We start from the raw sequence: 17,661 nt of genomic DNA on the forward strand, positions 1-17,661 counted from the left end.
GTATAAATAAATTTCATCGTTGTGTCGAATCTTGGGGATGACATTCTTTCTTGTAATATTCTTTCATTTTCTTTTATATTGTAAAGTATGAATTTGATTGGTTGATTTTTTTAATATATTCCTAGGGCTATATTCGGGACCATCAAGGGGGTGGGTTTATTTTCAGAAAAGGGGCTATGATATTTGGAAATACTATAAAATAAAGAATTTAATGGTACTGCTTGTGTGTTTAGCATGTTTTTTTCAGAAAAGGACAATCATTAAATATTTGGCTTAAGAAAAAGACAACTGGACTAGTGCCCATTTTTATGAAGAAGATAAACAGTCTTGTATCTGTTAGTGTGGGCTTAAAGTTTCCTTAAAAATTGATTCATAGAGACCACGTAGGTAGGGCTGGGGCCCCAACCTCCTGAGAACGTAAATTTCTTCGAATTTCTCGGCACTTCATTATTAAATAAATTAACTTATACGTTTTTTATTATCTCCCCTAATTTTTTTAATTAAATCATTTGCAGTTCTTTTTTATTAACTCACTGATCTTTTTGTTCCATCTTCCATTTATTTCTTTGTTACACAATTTTTTCCAATTTGTGAATTATTTTTCAACCACTCCCGAATGTTCAGTTACTTCCCACTTTTATCAGTATAGCACAACGGTAAGAGCACTTCCAGAGGCTTTGTTAACTTAGGTTTTAATCTTGGATGACACACGATATTTTTTTGTAATTGGAAAATTAAAAATTTGAGAATATTTTATTTTCCCGAATATATAAACATAAGTGAAAACTACGGGCAAAAAATCGACTCGTTTTTGAATAGTTTGGTTTGGTTTTACTTGTTTTCCTCAATTCATTGACTTTTTTCGTTTATGCGTTTAAAACCTAGATAAATTTGGTGTTTATGTTATGTAAAACCCAACGTTTTTTGTGCCCCTCTTGTTCATTTATATTCATATATTCTTGAGAAAAAAATAATTCATGTTTGAGTGATGCAAATTTAAGGCTGGAGGAAGTGAGACTGAGACCGAGTGAGACTGAGTGAGACTGAGAAATATTGCAGATACGCTATTGTGACCGCATGGATGCACATAGTGTTTTTTTTATTTTGTTCAGCATTCCCCTCAACGCGCCCTAGAAGTTTCAACTAATTACCCTTAGCCCTTCATGATGCTTAGCATATACACCTTTTTGATTACTTGGAATCATGAAATTTGACCTTTACATGGTTTTGAAAAAGGACAAAAAGGAGCCTTTAAAACTCTTGTTCATTTATATTCATATATTCTTGAGAAACAAAATGATTCTCTACTTTTAGTTCATTTTGAAAATGAGTTTTTTTTTACCTCCCCTAAAAATTCTTTGTACGTGCCTGGACTTGTGAAATCCATCAAAACAGCTTTAGGCTAACATTCTGGGGTTGAATTGTGTGGTTGAAGAAATAATCTTCTTTTATTTCTTACTTTCTTTTGGTTGGGAGTTATGATTCAAATTACAAACAGAAAAAAGGTATTTTATGTAAAATAACTGCTGTTTCGTATAGGAACTGAAGACAACGATTGAAATATTTTTAGTTCGATAAAGTAAAAACAAAACAAAAATTCTGTCACTCGGAACTCCTCAAATCTTCACGTTTGAGAGATGCAAATTAAAGGCTGGAGGAAGTGAGACTGAGACCGAGCCAATCTAAAAAATTAGACGGGAAGGGAGCGATTAAAATGATTTTTTGGGTCATTTTAAGAAGCGGGATTTATTAAGATCGTTTTTTATTGAAATTTAACAATGAAAAAAAAATCTAGTTGGTTATCTTATTTTCTGAAAAACTCTAAATTGTCCTGTGTTTATTGACTTGCCTTTTATCTTGTACGTATTACTCATCAACTTTTGGTTTAAAACACCAATAATGGCAATTAAAAACAACAACAACGAAATAAGTAAAATAGTAGCCTGAGGTTCTATACACGCATCGAAAAGGAGAGGGGAAGTGTCTTTTTGTTGTGCAGGTAAACCGGAAGCAGAGCTTGCAGTTGAATAAATAGGACGTAGATAGTTTCGGAGACCACACTGCCTTTCCATGACGATAAAATAAAAGTTCAAAATAGGGATAAAATCCTTTTTAATAGACAGTATATAGAAATTCACAAAAAATACCAGATATTTCGATCGCATATACAGTGACAGTCATCAGTAGTAAAACTAAACTAAAACAATTTAAAACAAAAGTTTATATACGAAATCAAATAAAACTACATATTGTTAAATTCTCTAATTCTTTTCAAAGCAAAGACGGAAGCTAGCCTCCTTGACCTTCTTGGATTCGGTTCATTAGCGTCAATGATATAACATTTGGACAAAGGTCAACTACATTGGGTGAATTGAACTTTACTCTGTCAGATTTTAATAAATTATCATAGATAGAGTTCAGCCCAAATTCACCTGTATCCCGATTCAAAGCAATATTCTTGAATAAGATTTTCTTTATTTCAAGAATTTCACGAAAATTTTGCTTTAAACCCCGATCCCTAGAAATCAAAGAGACATTCTCGAACAAAATAAAATGGTCTGGAAAATTGAAAATATGTTCTGAAATGGCTAAAATAAAATCTTTATGCTTATAATCTTGCTTTAAAGCCGAAGAAATAGAATATTTATGTTGTAATAATATCATTTCCAAACTCTGGTTAGTACGTCCCACATATGAGCTTCCGCAAGTACATGGGATCTGATAAACCCCACTTTGTTGCCCCAATGAAGTTAGATCCTTCCCAGAATTTAGAAAACTACCCAAAGTATTATAACTCTTTAAAGCTACCCTTACACCATTACTCTTTAAAATTCTTTTAAGTTTTTCACTTAGCCCGGGTACATATGGTAAGGAAAAAAAAACATCCTTCTCCCGAGTTGTCTCCAAGACTTCCTTAGAAATTCCTAGAAACCTTTTTCTTCTTTTTGAAAAAGTCTGGTTAATTAGCCACTCTGGATACATGTTGCTTATTAGTATTTTTCTTAGAAAAGACAACTCTTCCTCAAAAAATTTTGGAGAGCAAATACTAAAGATCCTGTCAGTTAAAGAAATGATCAAGCCAATTTTTACTTGGCGAGCGTGACCGGAACTATATGACAGAAATATATTGTTATTTGTCGGTTTTCTGTAAATTTTAAAATCCAGACTATATTCATTTTTCAAAAGAAGAACATCAAGAAAAGGAAGATTCCCATTCTCTTCTAATTCAACAGTAAACTTTAAATCCACCCCCCCCCCCCAAACAATTAAGATGTTCCAAAAATCCTTTGAATTCCTCCTACCCATAATCCCATACTGAAATTATTTCATCCTACCGGCCCACAAAAATATGTTTAAAAAAATATGAATCTAACGCAATTGTTTCAATTTTCTCCACAAAAATATTAGCTAATAAAAGGGATAAAGGGGCCCCCATAGGTAAACCATTTATTTGTTCGTAATACTCCCCTCTGAATTGAAAAAATAAGAGAACTTGTTGCACAACCTTACTAAATACATAATTACAGAAACTTCCAAATCTGTTTTGTCACTAATACAGTCCAAATACCTCAACAGATTCCTTTCTAGCAGAGTTTCGGCTACTTCTGCATAAGTAATTGTGCACAGTGATATATTGTCGAAGCTTGAAAGCAAAGAACTTGAAGAAATTTCTACTCATTTCAGTTTTTCTACCAAATTCAAAGAATTCTTAATGTAAGAAATTTGTCTAGACAAAAGTGGTTTACATATTGACACTAACCGCTTGCTCAAAACACTCGTCGGTGACCTTGTACTTGACACAATTGGTCGTAATAGTAGGTTAGGCTTATGAATTTTGGGAAGTCCATATAATTTAGGGCACAAGGAACTGCGTGGCAGGCATTTGTAATAAAGTTGAGGTATTATTTTTCCATCATCCTTTAAACACTTTAATTCGTTCTTAAACTTATTTGTAAAAGACTCTGTTGGATTATACGATAGCTTCTTGTATAGCATACGATGTTATTTTTTTCAAATAGACAAGAAAATTTTCTTGGTAATGGATGTACGAAAGTTTTTTGTGAAGTCAGATTCGGAATCTCTTCAATCAGGCTCATCAACGAATCCACCTATTTTTGGTCAGACAGTGCAAAAAAATGGCAGAGTGTTAGATCTGGAGCCTAGTTCAAAACTACAAGTCTGCCAGGAAGAGTCCCTGGGACATTCAACCCAAAACCCATCTACTTAACATCTATGTACTAGTGAAGAAAATTTGGTTTTTGAGTGCAATCCAAACTGCGAAAGCCAAAATATGGAAATAGATAAGGAATTAAGATCATCTATAACGCGTCCGTACAAAAAAGAAAGATTTTCGAAGAAACGGGAAGTGGTAGTTGAAAATAGGAAGTTTAGGGAGAAGTGGTTTGAGCATGAAGATCTTAAAGATCGGATTGGAAGGTGTCCTTACAGTAAGAACTTTGCTTACTGTAAATATTATCAGAAAAAAGTGTTTGGGGGTATGACTCATTTGCTTAGACATTCTGAAACTGATTTTCACAAGAGAAATCACATAAGCATGCACAATCAAATTAAAGTAGTAGAGAACAATGAACTAGTTGTAAATCCTAAATCAAAAGAACAGTTGTTGCTTAAAGATAAAGTTGTTAAGTTAGAACTCGCTCTTGCTGCATGGATAGCTTCAAGTAAACAAGAAATAAGTATTATGGACACGTTACCTAACGTCCTTAAAGCTTATATTAGTGACTCTCCAACTGTTGAAGTTTTTGAGTGTGCAAGAACTAAGACCAACAGTTTAATCAAAAATGTGATTGCTCCTTTTGCCATAAAGAAACTCAGTGATAAGTTTAAAAGAGTAAAATTCTCCATTTTATTCAATAAAATTACTGACAGGACTGGATCTAAGTTTTTGGTGACTATTTGTCGTTATTTTTGCTTTGATTCAAGTGAAATTAAAGGAAGAGTTTCTTGCTCCACCCGAGGGTCACGACGCCAGTGCAAATGGTTTGAAGACACTTGTTTATGAGGTACTCAATGCATTCTTTACTCAAAATAATTGGCTTTGCTTCGGACAATGCCAGTGTAATGTTAGGCAAACGGAACGGCCTGGCCACTTTCATTAAAAATGATTTACCCTGGCTTGCCGTAATTGGTTGTATTTGTCACTCGTTCTCGCTCTGCTCTTTCTGCCGCCTGCAAGAACTCCCATCAGACATTGTGCAATTCAGTCACGACATCTATAATTACATTTCAGGAAGTATAAAGAGACAAGCAGAGCTGAAAGAATTTCAACATTTTCTACAGGTTGCAGAGCATCAATTGCTCTATCCATGTGCAACAAGATGGTTGGTGCTTGAATCAGTTGCCGACCGCTTGATTGAACAATGGGTGGTACACACAGAGTTTTTTAAGATACCATTCTTAGAAAGAAAGGACATGAGTGCTGTAAATCTTTACTTGGGTTGGGTGAATCCAAAAGTAAAATTTTTTTATTTGTTTCTTATATACGTTTTACCCATTGTTAAGGGACTAAACGTCGAATTCCAGAGTGCGGACGTAAAAGTCCATAAATTAAAATCTAGTGTTTCATCCCTTCTTCAAGAAATAGGATCGAATTTCATTGGCGAGAACCAGTTGAGGCATGGAAAAACTTGTCCATTTACAATGGATTTTTCAGATCCGCGAAATTTCAGGAGTATACAAGATATGCATTTTGGTGCAGAATTTCAACTATACGAGCTTGAAAGCATCGAAAAGGATGCAGTCGAGGAGTGCCAAGTGCCAGAGGTAAAAAAAAAATCTGTTTAGCATTTTATATCAAGCTACAGTCCGAGATACAATTGCGAACAAACCCAAGAGACCCTTTATTGGATCTAGTTCAAAGCCTATCTCCAAGTGTAGCAAAGCCCCCGGGCAAGTGAAGCCAATTGTCCCTTTGTTTAAGATGTTTAAAGAATGCTTTCCTCATGTTGATCTTGGGACGTTAAACACAGAGTGGAGACGTCTTCTTTTTATAATAAGTGAGGCAAATTTAGATGTTAAACTGTCTGTAGTAAAGTTCTGGAAGTGTTTTGCCAGTTTAAAAGATGGAGCTGACAATCCTTCCTTACAATTTTTACCAAATTTCATTCTCACATTGCCGTGTCTACCCCATTCCAGTGCTGGAGCTGAGCGTCAGTTTTCATAGTTAAAAATTATAAAGACCCCACTTCGTAATAGACTCAATCCAAAAACTGTTTCTGATCTTATGCATGTCAGAAGAGCAATTCCTGACCCAAGTTCTTGGGAGATCCCGGATACTCTTGTAAGGAAAGCAAGAAAGTGGAAAAAGTGAACTCCCACGTTAAGCATGTTTCCTAATTGATTTTGCTTGCTTCCTTGTATAAGTATATAATATGTTGTGTCTTATATCTACATAAAAAGTAAGCTTTAAATTAAGCCCTAAACGATTATCTGAGTTGTTTATCTAAATTTTGCTAAATAAAAATGCAATCTTTGCTTGTCTTTTTCTTCAAAGTATCCTAAATTACATCCAAATCAAAGAAAAAATGAGAACAAACTAAGGTACACCCTGTCAGAACTTGAGCAAATGCACACTATGCATAATTTAGCCTACGCATGATTTTTTTAATTTCTCCACATTCTTGAGGTTTTTTTTTTTTATGTGAAAGAAGATCAATTTAATGGTTTATTTTAATTTTTCTTGCGTGAAAACAAAGCGTCATTCAAACTTGCTAGATAAAAAAACCAAATTGCACCCGAATCAACTCGATTTTTTCATTGCATAGCTGTTTGTGATGCTAAAGTAAAAAGGTGTCCAATTTATTAATATTTAGAATGGAGGAGAGTTGGTTTACAAAATTTTTAATTAAGATACAAAAAAGGCACCTTTTAAAAGTTGGAGAGATGATTAAATAGCTACAAACACAGTGACGAAGACCACACTGCCTTTCCATCATAAACAATAAGTTGAAAAATAGGAAAATTTTTATATAAAACAGTGAAACGCATGATTGAATTTTAATGTGAGTTTCTTTTATATTGTTTTTTTCTTCGTTTGTTTTGCTGAGGACGGCCCTTGGATATAGGGTCGAAATGTTCATTTAAAGTTGCGTTCCAGTGTTTTATATAAAAATGTTCCTATTGTTCTATTTATTGTTGATGAGGGGGGGTTTTTAATGAGATTATGGGAAATATATTTTTATAATTAAACAGGCAACAAATGTCTCCCCCTTTAAGTACCGTTTTTGATAACAAAATTAGGGTACCCAGCCCTGAAAAGAGACTTTCCTATTAAAAGCTACGAAAAAGTTACGTTTTAAGAGTTTGGACGTTACGAAATGTTTTGTTCTGGCGGCAACACTGTTTACAATCCTTTTTGAAAACGTCACACGTGAAGCTGTAGCTATGGAAATAGATGAAAGTTTTGAAAATGTGCTTGCAGGAAATGGCACAATTGCAAGTGTTACAGTTTCATTGCATCCATTAGTCATCATGAATATTAGTGAGCACTGGACAAGAATAAGGGCTCAGGAAGGATCACCCAAGCAAGGTAGCCTAGAGCGGCATCTTGTGCTAGCCTAATTGATTAACTAACAGGCTTACAAACTTTCTTATTATTCTAGTATCATCATTTTGGTAAATATTTACCAAATTATATTATTGAGTTAGTAATAAAGTGAATACACCATTTGATGCCTTTTTTATGCTGATTAAAAATATAGGCTAATAATCATTTCTATTGGAAATGAATTTCAATCCCCCATAACCTAACCTAACCCCCACCCCCATATGTGCAAATATATATCCTGAATTGACATATAAAGGGGGGGGGGGGCTAAAATTCATTTCCAATAAAAATGATTGTTATATTTGTAATCAGCATAAAAAAAGGCATCAAATGGTATATTCACTTTAGTTGTTACTCAATGATATGATTTGGTAAATATTTACCCTCATTTTAGCTTAGGAAATAAAAAAAAATCATATAACTACATAAGATAATATACCTCATAGCCTACCAACATGGTTTAGCCTAGGCCTACTCCACTAGCATTAGGCTTGTCAAGGGTAACTTATTAGTCTGGTTGGCTACTTAACATAAAAATGCTGGTAAAATTCTAAGGTAAAATTCTACTTTAGTTACTTTTGGCTATCTTGGAGAGGGGTTGGGTTAGGAAAATGAAACTTTCAGGGATGGATGTACATGCTAAGGTATGACCTGGGAAGGTACTTTGAAGTACTTACATCCACTCCTCCCCCCCTCTATATAATGGTAAATTATTGCACATAACTAGTTGTTTTAACTCGTATTTCATCCAGTATTACAATCATAATTTTAAATCACTGCTTACCTTACGCAACTTCAGCTTTTAACCTTGCTCATTAAAATATATTCCAAAATCCTATTTAAATCCTAAACCATTTAATTTCATATCATTGCTGACTATTGTTATAGTATAATAAAACCAGGTTTGTTGTGATGTCACAACTTTGCTTATCAGAAACCCTGTACCCTTGAGGGTAGTAGGCACTTGCCAAAAACCTCTGTGTGGACAAGACCATTTATACTGTATTAATTAGGGAAAGGATTTGACAAGAGAGACCAGGAAAAATAATCTAATTGTTTTTAGAGGACAAATTATGTCATGGGAAGATGTTTTTGAAATCCCTCTTCCACCCAAACTCAAAATTTTCTAAAATTCTACTTTAGAAGCTTTTAAAGTATTTCTAAAGTACTAAAAGATAGAGTGCTAAAGACATCAGAATCGACTTCAGAGGAGACGTTATATCACGGGAAGAGGTTTTTAAAATCCCCCTTCCCCCCAAAACTCAAAATTTTCTAAAATTCTACTTTAGAAGCTTTTAAAATATTTCTAAGGCACTTATAGATAGAGTACTAAAAACATCAGAATCAAGTTCAGAGGACACGTTATATCAAGGGAAGAGGTTATTGAAATCCCCCTTCCCCCCAAACTCAAAATTGTCCAAAATTCTACTTTAGAAGCTTTTAAAATATTTCTAAAGCACTAATAGATAGAGTGCTACAAAAACCAGAATTGACTTCAGAGGAAAAATTATGTTATGGGAATATGTTTTTGAAACCCCCTTCCCCCCAAACTCAAAATTTTCCAAAATTCTACTTCAGAAGCTTTTTTAAATATTTCTAAAGTGCTAAGACATAGAACGCTACAAACATCAGAATTGACTTTAGAGGACAAATCATGCCATGTGAAGATGTTTTTGAAATCCCCCTTCTCCCCAAACTCAAAATTTTCCAAAATTCTACTTCAGATGCTTTTTTAAATATTTCTAAAGCGCTAAGACATAGAACGCTACAAACATCTGAATCGACTTTGGAAGACAATTTGTGTCATGGGAAGATGTTTTTGAAATCCCCCTTCCCCCCAAACTCAAAAATTTCCAAAGTTTTACTTCACAAGCTTTTTAAATATTTCAAAAGCACTTAAAGATAGAGTGCTAAAAACATTAGAAACGACTTAAGAGGACACGTTATATCACCGGAAGAGGTTTTTAAAACCCCCCTTTCCCCCAAACTCAAAATTTTGACTTTAGAAGCTTTTTACATATTTCTAAAGCGCTAATAGATAGAGTACTACAAATATTAGAATCGACTTCAGAGGACAATTTATGTTACGGGACAATGTTTTTGAAATCCCCCTTCCCCCAAATTTCAAAATTTTCCAAAATTCTACTTTAGAAGCTTTTTAAATATTTCTAAAGCACTAATAGATAGAGTGCTAAAAACATCAGAATTGGTTTCAGAGGACACGTTATATCAAGGGAAGATGTTTTTGAAATCCTCCTTCCCCCCAAACTCAAAATTCTACTTAAGAATCTTTTAATATATTGCTAAAACACAAATAGATAGAGTGCTAAAACAATCAGAATCAAATTCAGAGGACAATGTATGCCACGGGTAAATGTATCTGAATTACCCCTTCCCCCCAAACTCAAAATTTTCAAACAGTCTACATTAGAAGCTTTTTTAAATATTTGTAAAGCACTAAGACACAAAACGTGCAGAAATTATTTGAAAAAAACTACGTTTTTAAAGAGTTAAACAGGCTGAGTCACAAATTCAAACAATAAAATGGACAGGGGGTAGGAGGTACAGTTGGGGGGCCTGCCGCCCCCCAAACTCCCGCTTTTGCAGCCTTTGGATAAAAAAAACAAGTTTTTTAAACTGAAAGTAAGGAGCAACATTAAAACTTAAAACGAATAGAAATTATTCCGTATATGAAAGGGGCTGTCCCCTCTTCAATGCCTTGCTCTTTACGCTAAAGTTTTTATTGTTTAACAAAAATAGAGTTTTGAGAAAGTCAAACGTTAGTGTAAAGAGCGAGGCGTTGAGGAGGGGAAAGACCCTTTCATATACGGAATAATTTCTGTTTGTTTTAGAAGCTTTTTAATTATTTCTAAAGCACTAATAGATAGAGCACTACAAATGTCAGAATCGACTTCAGAGGACAAATTATGTTACGGGAAGATGTTTTTGGAATCCCCCTTCCCCCCAAACTCAAAATTTTCCAAAATTCTACTTTAGAAGCTTTAAAAATATATCTAAAGCACTAATAGATAGAGTGCTAAAAACAGCAGAATCAACTTCAGAGGACACGTTATATCACGGGAAGAGGTTTTTAAAGTCCCCTTCCCCCCAAACTCAAAATTTTACTTTAGAAGCTTTTTAAATATTTCTAAAGCACTATTAGATAGAGCGCTACAAATTTCAGAAGTGACTTCAGAGGACACATTATATCATGGGAAGATGTTTCTTAAATCCCCCTTCCCCCCTAACTTAAAGTTTTCCAAAATTATATTTTAGAAAATTTTTAAATATTTCTAAAGCACTAATAGATAGAGTGCTAAAAACATCAGAATCAACTTCAGAGGACACGTTATATCACGGGAAGATGTTTTTAAAATCCCCCTTCCCCTCAAACTCAAAATTTTCCAAAATTCTACTTTAGAAGTTTTTTAAATATTTCTAAAGCACTAATAGATAGAGCGCTACAAATATAAGAATCGACTTCAGAGGACAAATTATGTTATGGGAAGATGTTTTTGAAATCCTCCTTCCCCCCAAACTCAAAATTTTAATTAGGTATATACCTGTCATGTAGGCAAATTTCTGGACCCTCTAGAGGGAGAAGGAGTGGAGGTAGGCACTTCAAAATACTTTCCTGAGGCGTACTAGCCTTTAGACCTGTCTCTGAACATTTCATTTTCCTAACCTAATCCCTTTCCAAGATAGCCAAAAGTGGTACTCCTATGTTAAATGTACTCTTTTATATACTGCTAGTTTGGTTAATGCTGATGAAATAAAATAGGATGAATATATAATACTTTAGAAACAAATTTGGGGTATATATTTGCACATTGGGTGGTGTGGGGGTAAAGCATACCATATATTATTACATAATCTAACCTAGGTACCTCCCCCCCTAAACCTAAAAAAACAACAGTTTAAACATCATATATGCAATGAAAACCATGCTATACATTGCATTGCTCTATAGTGGTGTCTTGAATTAACCTGTCAAAAATCTGTTTTTTGTCACTGGATTCCATTGCAGTATATAAAAGAGTATGTTTAACATAGGAGTACCCCAAAAGTAGCTAAAGTAGAATTTTACCAAAATGCCAGTAAATATAGAGGGGTTTACATCAATAAGCTACAAATAAGGGGTATTTTTTTATATTTATAGACTATTCAGGTAGCTAAGAAATAAACTTACCTCTATAGTCAGAATTGGGTAAATTTGCAGTGGGCTACATAATTTAGCTAAGATGAAAGTGAAAATGGCATTTGATGTCTTTTTTTACGCTCTTTTATAAGTCAAGAATCACTTCTGTGCCTAGTTGCATCTTGAGCCCTTAAAGGGGCCCTGATAATGTAAGCCAGCTCAAAAGTAGATTGAAGTGTTACCTTTTGGTTTATAATTTGAATGATTGGAAATTTGAATAATGTTTGGTATGAAAATTGTTTGGACAGACAAAGGTTGCATTTTTGCAAAATTACCCAGCCAAAGCGCACAGAGTTGGCTCTATAGCCTAGCTGACACTTATTGATTTTGGTCATAGTTGATTTAGTCAAAAGTATCTTATTTTTTTTTCTTTACCTCTGTTGTTGCTTTTTTTTTTTTTTTTTTTTTTTTTTTTTTTTTGTGGATGTTGTAAGGATGATGGGTGATATTTCTCACTTGCGATTTCTAGAGTGTAATCCTTTTAGAGTAAGAGATGTTCTTTATGTTGATTTAATTCAAATGCTGATTTTCCCCTGCAAAGAGGTAGTTGTTAGGTGGATGTAGAGCTTTATAATAATGGATTTGCCGCCATCATGAACAAACCTTCGGGTTTTTGTAGATGGCTGCTGTAAATTTGTTTGTATTTTTTATGTTAAATAAATTAATTTGAATTAAGGGTATTTTGTATGAGTAATGAAAGAGCATAAAAAAGCATCAAAAGATGTTTTCACTTTCACCCTAGCTAAATTATATGGCCAACTGCAAATTTTCCCACCCCACCCCCCTAATATGGAAATATATATGGTACCCTGAATTGGAATATACCATGAATTGTCAACAGCAAAGTTTTGAACTGCAAAACTCAGCAGTATTTTTGTCAACAGCATTGGAAAACTTGAAACTGTAGGAAAACGTTTTATATTTTAGTTGCCAAATAAATGAGGTTTGAATTGTTATAGATAGTTATTTTTGGAATATGTTACTCTTGAACAGCTCTATATTCAGAATTGCATCCTGAATCCAAATTTGACATTCATTTGCATCAGAAATGGGTTTTACCCCCACCCTGCTAATGTGCAAATATATTCTCCAAATTAGAATATATCCTGAATTGGTATATACAGGGACAAGGGAGGGTGGGTGGTGTGGTGATAAAGTTCATTTCTAACATAAATAAATGTTAAATGTGAATTCATGATGCAAATCTGACTATAGAGGTAAGTTAGTTTCTTAGCTACCTGAATAGTCTTTTAATGTAAACATCACCCTGATAATCTAATTGATATGTCCCAGGGCTATTTCTGGGACTATTGAAAGGGGTAGGGTGCATTGCTGGAAAAAAACATGATATTTAGAAATAATATAAAATAAGGAATCTAATGGTAATATTTCGTTTTTTCCTATAATGTATTTTATAAGAACTTTAATTTACACCTGTATTCTATTGTTTTTTAAGGTCTTCCAGACCATGACAGGTCTTGAGGAGCTTAAAGCTCTCAAATCGATTAAGGTAAGGTGTATTTGTGCCATATTAGTATCATGACATTGACAATTATAGGCTATTTAGAAAGTCTACTGAATAGATAATCAAATGGTAGGCCTATTTTTTGTTTGCTATTAAAATGTTTTGTTTGCAAAATGAACCACATTAAATTTGTTGCCCATCATAAATGTAAGATACAACACTGATGGAGTAATAATGAAAGCAAAGGAAAAGAAAAAAATAAATTCTGACAAATAAAGACAAAACTAAAACAAAGGACTGACAGGAAAAAAAAAAAAAATACAAATAAGGGCAGTCATATATAACAACAAACACATGATCAACAAAGGACAATTTCAGAGGTACTTTTGCCAATAATCTGCCTCCAATATCTCATTTCTTTTCTGCACTGCAGATGCTGGGCTAGCAACTCTGTACTGCTAGGATAAGGAGCTGTTGTTAGTCCAGAGAGGTAGCCATAGCAAATATTTTGCATACTTGTAAAAACACTTCCATATATCCTTAATATCTGAAGTGGTAAGAAGAGATCAAAATGGTGTAAAGGCAAGCAGATGTGGAACAACAAATGCATTATAAATACTAGCTTGGGCAGTTAAATTTAAACTTTAATGCAACTAGTAAACCATACACATTCCTAGATTTTCTGGCAAAAAATCTTTCAGAAGTTGACACATGGTGCAAAGATTTGACCCAATTGGTACACCAAGATATGTCAGTGTATTTTGTGCTTTGATAACATGTTCACCCAAACTGAACATTAGTTGGGCAATCTGAGTGGTGATTGAACACCAGGAACTCAGTCTTACTCTCATTAAATCAAAGACCATTATATTCATACTCCCTATTGAGAATTCAAAATGTTCCTCAATGCCAGAGGGTATTCTACTAATATCAAGGATGTCATCTGCATTGTTAGCTAGCAAAACATCAACTCCTTTAAATATACATGTGGTTAGAACATTCTGTTGTGGCACAATGACAGTATTATTAAACAGGGGTGGACAAGTAACAGTGCCCTGTCTAATACCCTTTTTTAATGGAATTGAAGGAGTAAGTTCCACTGTACCAGGTGAGATGGTGATCTTAACTTTGGCATTTAGCTTTTCATACATATCATGTATCAATTTGATGACAGAAATATTAGCTCCACGCTTATAAGCAGTCAATAAGATATGTGGATGTACACCTGTGTTGAAAGCTCTAGATACATCAAACCCAGAAAAATATAATACCACATTATTCTCATGAGCATGTAGAATTAAACTAATAATCAAATGGTGAGCATGGCTGTGGCCTACCCCTTTCTTGAAGCCAAATCGGTTATCAAATGTATAACACTTATCAGATATCTTGTCAATAATTAGTAACTCAAAAACTTTGCACAAAGCTGGTGACATCATAATTGGTCTAAAGAACAACATTGGTCTCAGGGCTTTCCCCTTTTTAATGCCAGGGTTGTTACTCCAGCACTGAACAAGTCAGGAACTATACCACAACATAATATCATCTGAAAGAGTAAGGTCAGTTGCTCAATCAAGAAAGGGGACCCACATCTTAGATGCTCTACACAGAGGCCATCAACACCATGAGAAGTTTTCTTCTGTAACTTAGAAATGCACTCAGTAACCACAGATTGAGTAAGAATAAAACTGGTCTCATCAATTGATTGGCCTAATCAACCATCAAGCTCCCTTTCATATTGATTTGACCATAATGGATTAGGCTCAGAAAACTCAATTTTAAAGTAACCATACCACTGGTAATTTTGACAGCATTATAGGCTTTTGAATTACCTCTTTTAACCACTTTCCATACAAAATTAGGATTACTTGTGGCTTTACTTGATAGTTCAGCTCCTGATTTAACCTGGTGTTGGCTAAGCACTTCTGCAAAATGTTGCTTTGTTTTCAGACAAATTTCATTTACCAAACCTTGCCATGGCATACCATACTCCTTCCAGACACAAAACCAGAATTTCGATTTAGCACAAGAACAAACAAGGCCAGGGCTACCTGACCAACCATGCTTCTAAGTTCCAAGATGTACTCTTTGTATTGGTAACACTAGCATGCTCAGCAGCAAATAGAGTATGAACAATATCAGCATGGTATATATTCAGCAAGGTTTGCTTCTCTGCAAAGGTTAATAGGTTTTTTTGAGAAAGTAGATGAATGCAGCAAGTGTTATATGTTTTCTATTGTACAAAAGATCCTATACTGTTTTGTAATTTAAGTAAAGCACTAGTTACACATAATCCTACAGACTAGCAAAACTTCATAAGCTGGTTTATACCCACTAGTTTTATGGTAAATGTTGCATGGGCTGTAAAGCAATATTTTTCTTTCAAGTTTCAACTTTGCACTTTATTTTCATCACAAGAACTAATTTTTTTTTTAATTATATTACACTTTAATAATAAACTTGGATACATGTTGTAGCTTGAGAGAAATACAAGGAAACGCAACAGAATTTGTCTCCATATAAGTCATATAAACCCATTTCATGTATGTCTGAAACAGACAAGGGAGGAATAATTATAGGCTTTCTTCTGCTAATTACAATTATAATAACTATATATCTTAATAAATACAGTATTATGGCATATGGTCCTCAGACCATATGTCTGTCAGTAATATTTTCCCTGTTCAACTTTTTGCACTGAGTGATCAAAGTCCAGACAATGACAGTATGATGTGATTCTATTTTGGGAAAGATCAAAGTGCCATGTCATCTACTTTCTCAAAAAAACCTATTAACCTTTGCAGAGAAGCAAACCTCGCTGAATATATACCATGCTGATATTGTTCATACTCTGAGACACATTTACAAGACACTCCTTAATTACGAGGTTTGAAAAATTCTACAAAAATAACAGTGAACTTTGAAGAAAATTTATTCATATTTTCTCTTGAAGAAGCACACATTTCTTCAGGTTAGCGTGAAGCTATTTTGCTACATTTTTATCTTTTTCTCAATCAATATATCCAAATATTCTGATTGTCATACAAAAAAATGCCATTGCTTGGTTCCACTTAGATACCCTCTGCCTTTCTAAACATTACACTCACCTTTCTTATTATTTTTAAGTGAAGCTCCCCTTTCAATACCTCTAACGAATATGCTTTCTTGCATGGAATTTCCCTCAATTCATAAAAGCTCTAATTCCTAAGAAGTATTTATATATTCTTAATGTTTCTATCAATAAAATTAAGTATGGAGAAATCACTTTTGCCATCAAGTCCATATCACAATGACCTCCATAAAACAATACCTGCACGCAGAAGTGGGGGAATTAGACCTGTATAAAAAATTATGAAACACAGAAATTCAATGGCAAAGCCTGGCACAAAGTACTATTGTCAAAGTTGAAATTTCTAAGATTTTGGCAAAAAAAAAGAAAAAAATCACTCCTAAACCTCAAAATCTCTGTTTTTTCAAGTAATGAAACACCCAAGTGTTTTTTCCATGTTGCAATCTTAGCCCCATTTCATTTTTCACATTTGATTATTGTAAATCGCGATACAAAATCAATAAATCTTAATTTTGCAATAGAAAGTTAAAACCCATTCTTTTTCATATTCATAAATCCAAAAAAAAACTCTCAAATGCAGTTCAACAAGATCACTCGTTTTCATTTTCATATTCACTATTGGGTAAATAAGAGAAGTTTGGATTAATATGTAAATTTGGTAGCTTTTCAGTAAATATACTGATGTGTACATATACTGTTGTTGAGGATCACATGAGCAGGAATTTATCTGACACGAGACTTTATGTGGAGTTATGGATAGGAACGGTAACAATATGTAATATTTCCAAAACAGACTGCTCATCTTATTTTTTAAGTATTTGCATCCCTCCCATCACTATTTTATTTTTTGTGAACTGAATGGAGATAGCTGTAGTCAGATAGTGGTGATTAAGAAATCAGTGGTGTATTCAGGAATTTCCTTAAATTCACGCACAATTGTCAAGTAAAAAGCAAAGAAAAAAGGACCCGTTAAGTTCATGACAGCCCCCCCCCCCCTTCCAAAAAAAAGAAATCGATGCGCCACTGCCAGCAGTTCTGCAGTGAACAGGAGTCGCCTAGAACTATCGACTTTTCAGTTCGGTCAATATAGTTTCCCGTATTAGTTTTGTACCAATTCTTTTTTTATGTTTGTTTGCAGGCATAGCTGCACACTGGTTCAACCCTCAGGCTAGCTCAGTGTACTATTGTGTAATATTTTGTTTAATGTTTTGGTAATTTTTTTCTTTTTTTGTACTCCGCTATTATACCATGCTGTGTAGTGGGTACAACATAATGTCTTTCATGTTAAGATATTGACCCCATAGGGCAATTCTCTAAATCTTTCGGAGACAGTAAAAAATTTGATGGTTGGTGTTGGATGT

The 17,661-nt window shown here is 34.0% G+C and overlaps 1 protein-coding gene across 1 annotated transcript in view; it reads left to right on the top strand.

The window, feature by feature from the left end:
• Window positions 1-7,372: 7,372 nt before the first annotated feature.
• CSN6 (COP9 signalosome subunit 6) overlaps window positions 7,373-17,661 on the top strand; it is a 31,810-nt gene continuing 21,521 nt past the window's right edge. Inside the window, exon 1 of the mRNA XM_089107951.1 lies at window positions 7,373-7,549. Coding sequence (XP_088964077.1) covers window positions 7,405-7,549 — 145 coding nt within the window. The 5' untranslated portion in view covers window positions 7,373-7,404. The remainder of the gene's footprint in view (window positions 7,550-17,661) is intronic.

The sequence above is a fragment of the Artemia sp. Qi Xiang Cuo genome, chromosome 2, assembly GCF_049724085.1.
Source record: "Artemia sp. Qi Xiang Cuo chromosome 2, ASM4972408v1, whole genome shotgun sequence".
NCBI lineage: Eukaryota > Metazoa > Arthropoda > Branchiopoda > Anostraca > Artemiidae > Artemia > Artemia sp. Qi Xiang Cuo.